At 41.7% G+C, this 6,000-nt stretch overlaps 1 protein-coding gene across 1 annotated transcript in view; it reads left to right on the plus strand.

Moving 5' to 3' along the window:
* Positions 1-5,652, plus strand: part of LOC146315528 (protein FAM53B-like) — a 30,040-nt gene extending 24,388 nt beyond the window's left edge. Inside the window, exon 5 of the mRNA XM_084736047.1 lies at positions 4,411-5,652. Coding sequence (XP_084592173.1) covers positions 4,411-4,764 — 354 coding nt within the window. The 3' untranslated portion in view covers positions 4,765-5,652. The remainder of the gene's footprint in view (positions 1-4,410) is intronic.
* The last annotated feature ends 348 nt before the right edge of the window (positions 5,653-6,000 follow it).

The following is a 6,000-nucleotide window of genomic DNA, read 5'->3' on the forward strand; positions in this document are numbered from 1 at the left end:
CGTGTGAGGCCAGTTTCATTGGGATTGTTTAATGCCTGTGTCGACTTTGTGGCCCCAGTTGACAACTTCATTTGGGTTGTTGTACATTTGAAGAAAAATGACAGCCTATCTTTGGCTTAGCTATGTGAGCAGTAGAGGTGGTAAAGGGGGTGTGTTGACCAAATGCTTGAATGCGTGTGTGCGGCTGTCTGTGCATTCAGGAGAGAGATGGCAGGGTGAAGAAAGGGGGTATTATTTCTGCAGGGAAGCTGGCAGACAAACTCCTCAATCCTCTCTATTAATATCTACTCTCTGGCCCAAGTTCGAGCCTCTCTGCTCTTTTCCTCCTCTCCCCATCTCTCCCCATTCCTGGGATGGCAAACATGGTGATCATAGCTGAGCGGCAAGCCTTATGGGAACACCTAGGTGGGTGTCTTAAGGTGCAGTGCTCACCGTGTATGTAACAACATGTTGTGACTTGTCCAAAAGGTAAAGCATCACCAAACACCACTGTGCAGTCACACAAATTCCCTCTGCTTGTTCAACCTTTGCTCCAACTTGACATCTTTTTTTCATCTTACCTGTAGGTATTCGCTCGTATCTGCCATGCATTCTCTCTGCGGTACAATGAATACCAGACAAACACACAGACAAAGTGGTCATGCACACACACTCACAAACAGATAATTGATGTGGAGGTGTGCAGGTATGTAGTCTGCCTGTCACGAATGAGTTAAGTTCTCCTGTCTGCGCACCTCTGCCCTCTGTTTTGTTTTACAGTTGTTTGCTGTTGGAGCTCTGTTTGCATGTCTTCCTCAAAGCAGTGTGTCACTGGATGTTGTTTATGTGACCTCATTTCAGCATAGAGCTAATCCAGAGAAATATACGGATATTTTGATTCTGTACAGTGCATAGTAAAATACCTGCATGCTTTCTTTTGTATATGAGCGTAAACCTCTCTGTATATGCGTGCTTATTTGTGTGTGAGTGTTTCTAGTCAAGTTCACAGCAGGACGTTTGCCATGGTACTTAGCAGGTTGTTGTTTGCCCTAATTATCAGGAGGATATTTGCCTAACTTCTTGGCGTGTGCTTGTGTTTCACACACAGCCGCTGCCTTTCAGTCGAAATAGATCATGTCTTAATTATCACATTGTTAACTTCTACGTCTTCTTTATAAAAACGGTGTCGGTCCACAGTTTGTTTGGTTGTGTAAACCGCATATATATATATATATATATATATATAAATACATAGATGGCATATTGGCCTTTGGATCCTACGTCAACGTGTCACCACCATATTGGACAGGACGTCAGTGCTGTCAGCATATAGGACAGGGTAAGGCTAGCCTGTAAACAAATGCAAGTAAACCGGGAACTGCAGTTTTTCTGGATTAAAAAAACACTGCAATGTTTACATTTCTCAACTGATTTCAGTGAGTCGTGTTATATTCAAGGGTTCATGATATATGTGGAGTAAGTTAGAAAAAAAAAAGCTTTTTTCCTTCTCTCTGTAGATGACAAACCCTTAACTATAACATGACTTATTGAAATCAATTGAGAAATGTAAACAGCATGGTCCTTTTAATACAAAAAAAAATGCAGCTCCCCCATTTACCTCGTATTTGTTCACAGGCCAGTCTTGCTGACGTTGATGCATTGCAGCGACGGGCCAAAGCTGTCAGTGCAGCGTCTACAGATGGAAAAGTTGCTCTTCTTTTTTTTGCATTTCTAGTATTTTGGCTGCCCCCATTGGTGGATACATGTCATTTTGACAAGAGCTCTGGGATTTTAACTATTGAAGTGCACTTGCCAAATCAACCAGCGCAGACATTTAGGAAATCAAGTCGATGTCAAGATGAAATCAAGATCCCTTTCAGATCACATTCTGGTCACGATAAACGCAAAAATTACTTTTTTTGTATTCTTCCCGTCCATCCAAATCAAATCATGTTTTCTGGCTTGCATGCTTTCTTCTTCAAACAAAATACGACATGTGATTTACCAGTCTCAACCAATGATATCATGACATCCACCCATTAATCACTCTTCAACTTTTATCGACACAGAGCTAAGATTCATCAGTGAGCCAGTTAACAACAGCATGGTATGGTTATGATACACCCACTTTTCAGTGTTCAAGTCAAAATCCTCCCAATGTTCTTCTGCCTTTCTGCCCCTCCTTGTTTCACTCAGAAAAACGAAATGGAAGCTAGATGCTTTTGAAATGCTGTTATGCTCATCTGGACTTTAACAAAAAGCCTGCAGTAGAAACAGGAGCTGTGGGGTTTGAAAGTGTGGCAGCAAAGTCTTTAAAAGAAAAAAAGAGGGAAGTCATTGTTTAAATAAAGATGTTGCAGTCTGGGAAATGTAGTATCCAATGGTTTTGGAGCTTGATACTAATGACTAAAAGCCAGGATATCGTCGCTTCTGTTGCTTCAATTTCAGCCATTCTTTTTCCAGTGATTGTTTTGAGTCCCTCAACTTTCTGGAACTTGTGGTCCCTTTAACAGTACATCATTAAAGTGTGGATTCTTTAGTCAGTAAATTATCAGACTAACCCCTGGTTATGGCAGTGGGTTGAATGTGTTCCATCTGGTTGGAGGTATGCTCAAGTGAAAGGGAAAAAAAACACACAGTCAAAGCTGGGTACACAGCAGAAATCCAACTCTGCTCCCCCAACCTGCCACACACCCACCCAAATCCCAGTCAGCCCAGTCAGAATTTATAGAAAGCACATTGTGGAGAAGCTGCCTCTCCTACTCCTTTCTCTCTTCCTTTCGTCTCCTCCTCTGCTGTGATAATTAGTAGTGGGGTAATACGGGGGTTGAACAGAGAGAGTAAGGGCTCAGAAATCCCCTTTTCCACTCCGGTGGGGTAACTACAGCAAAGGCCTCCCACTCCTCACACGATCACCTCAAGCGTTTGCAGATGAAGTATCCTGAGCTTGAGCAGTTTACATGTAAAGTTAATCCAACAAAAGTGACCAAGCAGCCAAAATCCTGTGTTATAGTTTCCTTTTGGCCCATGCTGAAAAATAGGGAGCCTATAGTGAGATTTAAGAAAGGGAGACTCCCAGTTTGTTGTAACAGGAAAAGCTATGTCCTAACTCACTAAGGAACATTAGAGGTGTCTGTCATGTAAGCTGAGGCTCTATAGAGAAAACCTCATCTCTATTCACCTCCATGCCTCCAACATCTGCTGCTGGGGCACTCCAGAGATCATTAACCCCTTCACTGCGCTGCACGGCTGCCTTTCTTTGTTGCAGAGAGGAATTCAGGCTGGAAAGAGAGCATGAAAGCAAACCAGGACACAGCTTCTCGGAGAATTAAAGCTCTTTAAGGTCAAGTGTTGAAAGCAGAAACACAGGCAGTTGTTCACATGCACTCTCCCTAGAGTGCAGAACTACAAAACATTGTAAAAACTGTGAATAACAATGGCTTAAACAAGAAATGCCCTCCACTATAGAGGTTTGGGTACCCAGTCATGCAGTATGGGTTTCACAGTGGCTTCCACGGTGATAAATAGGCCGAGAGCGCAGTTTGAAACAAGATACCTTTTTGTGGTTTGCAACTCGTCTCTGTTTTTCTAAAACAACCCAGAAGGTTAGACTTTGTGTACGTTCTTGGATGGCTTGTGTGTGTACTCGTGTTTACATGTTCACATGCCGTCGGTGAAAGGGAAGGCCAGCTTTCTGCTGCCCAAACTGAAACCCAATCTCAGACTGACATTCTGGAAAGCCCTGAGCTCGAATTCCCCCCGACAAACTTTTATAGCCTCATTAGCCAGAATGTGAACAGGAGTTCAAGCTATAATATGTAACATTTTGATATTAAAATGTTTTAAAATGGTAGACATATGTTAAATATTTTGTTAAATTGTTTTGTTACTGTTGTTGTCCAACAAACAACAACAAACTGGGCAGACGCAGAGAAATATGTAATATCTTGAAAACAAAAGCCCACTGCTCTGAAAAAAAAACACTTTGGAGTTGGAGTTCAGTGACTGTCTGCCTTAATGCCTGTCAGACTCCTTTTACATTATTGCTCAGTTTAAACCATATAAACATCTTCTCCTTCTAAAAGGTTAACGAATTCTAACAACTCATAAACAGACGCTAACTTATTCAGTGAAAATTCTGCATTAATTTTTACTCCAGTTAACATGACACAGACACACAAAAACAGTTATTCCGGCCCAGTATAGACATTTCAAAGGAAAACATTGTGGCTGTAGTTATCTTAATCTCTGATGGCATATCATAGTCATGCTATGATAAATTTCAGTAAACAGATTTAGATTTCTTCTTTGACAGTGAGAAGAACAACTCCCATGATCCCACACTACCCCTAACTGCACAGCTTTACACATTGAGTTTTTAAGGTAAACAAATTAACATTTATTTTTCCTCTTTATTTTTCCTCTATACAGAAACTTCAGACTTTTCAGAGCTTGAGTTGCCCCGGGTTCTCAGCCAAAGATGGCTGCCAGTCAAGCCTGCCCCCTCCCACCTCTGAGACCTCCATCCACCCAGATTCAGACTTCACTGCTGTGCCCGAGCTGGGACTGGAGCCACGGCAGGAAGTGGCGGCAGATGACGAGGAAGAGGATTCATCCTATGAGGAGCTGGACAGCGACTCAGCTTGTAGCATGGACTCACGGCCCGGCTCTCCTGTAGACATCGTGGGCGGCAAACGCACCCTCTGGAAGGGTGACTGCGGGACACAGAGGGACATTTTCCAGCTGGGGGGAGAGCTGGATCTTGACCAGATTGAGAGAAACTGAACTTTTTTATAGAAGATTTTAAAAGAACGTGTCTGGACTGTTGTGGAAAGTTATTGGACATTGATGGTGTACCGAGAGATGACTGTTGAGAAGGGTTGTGAGAAAGAGTAGAGGAGGTTTTGGTAAACTTTGAAAGGGAAAGATAAGGAAAGTGGTAAGATAAGAAAGGATTAAGTGATTGAGTACGTTGTGAACGAATGGCTTCTTAATGACACATTTGCCTTGAACATTCTTACTGTTTGAATCAAAAAGCAGTGACCTTAGTTGTTTTTATTGGGTATTCAGCTTAACTCAGGAGTAGGAAAGTGAGGGTTAGTCTTAAAAGCCCCCACTGTCTTTTCAACCTGATGACCTTTCCACAGTCAGCTAACCATAGGTTTGTAGTACTGTAGCAGTAGCTGGGCTCTCCTGTATTTAGCTCAAGTTTTTGTTTTGTTTCAGAGAAAGTGGGGGCATCAAGGATGGGATGAAACAGGGGGCGGGGGGGTAAACAACAGGAAGAAATGTCTTCTCACAGACTTCCCCTTCCCCTTTCTCTTCATCTTTAGTGCACACATTAAAATCTGATGTTTTTTTTGCTGAATGTAGGCTCGATAAGCTTTATGAGGAGTTTGGAAAATGACAGTGCCTTCTTTTGGATGCTTGCTCTCCATGTTCTCTTCAAGAAAGTAGCCTCAACCGAAGGCGCCTCTTCTGACCTTTTTTGTAGTTTCTTAATATGCAAATTGTATATTTGAATTCAACACTGAATCTCAACTTTTCAGTCCTAATATCAATGTATATTTTTCTAAGTAACTGTTTTTTATGAGCTGTATGTGAAGGAGCAAGAATACAGGGCCTTTCTTCTAACAGAATGGACATGAAATAAATTTACAACCTGCACTCATATGTCTGGTTCAATCTCAGCTTATTAATGAATGCTAAAGATCACTGTGGAAGATTTTCACTGTGACAGATCAAAGGTCTGAATAAGCTGCAAAGTTTCCAGCTACTCTTTAGAAGTTGCACTCGCTCCCCCACACTCACTTCCTGCATCACATTTCAGAACCATTTTACTGAAGCTCATTCATTCAAACTTCATTGTTTTGAATTTCCCCAGATGTGTTTTTGATGTCTCTTTTGTTTATGGAGCAAATCCAAAATTTGCTGTTTTCTATTCTAGGGATGGGTATCATTATGATTTTACTGATATGGATACCGCTTATCAACACCAATACTTATTGATACTCTTATTGA

The sequence above is a fragment of the Lutjanus erythropterus genome, chromosome 14, assembly GCF_056507025.1.
Source record: "Lutjanus erythropterus isolate fLutEry1 chromosome 14, fLutEry1.hap2, whole genome shotgun sequence".
Lineage (NCBI taxonomy): Eukaryota > Metazoa > Chordata > Actinopteri > Lutjaniformes > Lutjanidae > Lutjanus > Lutjanus erythropterus.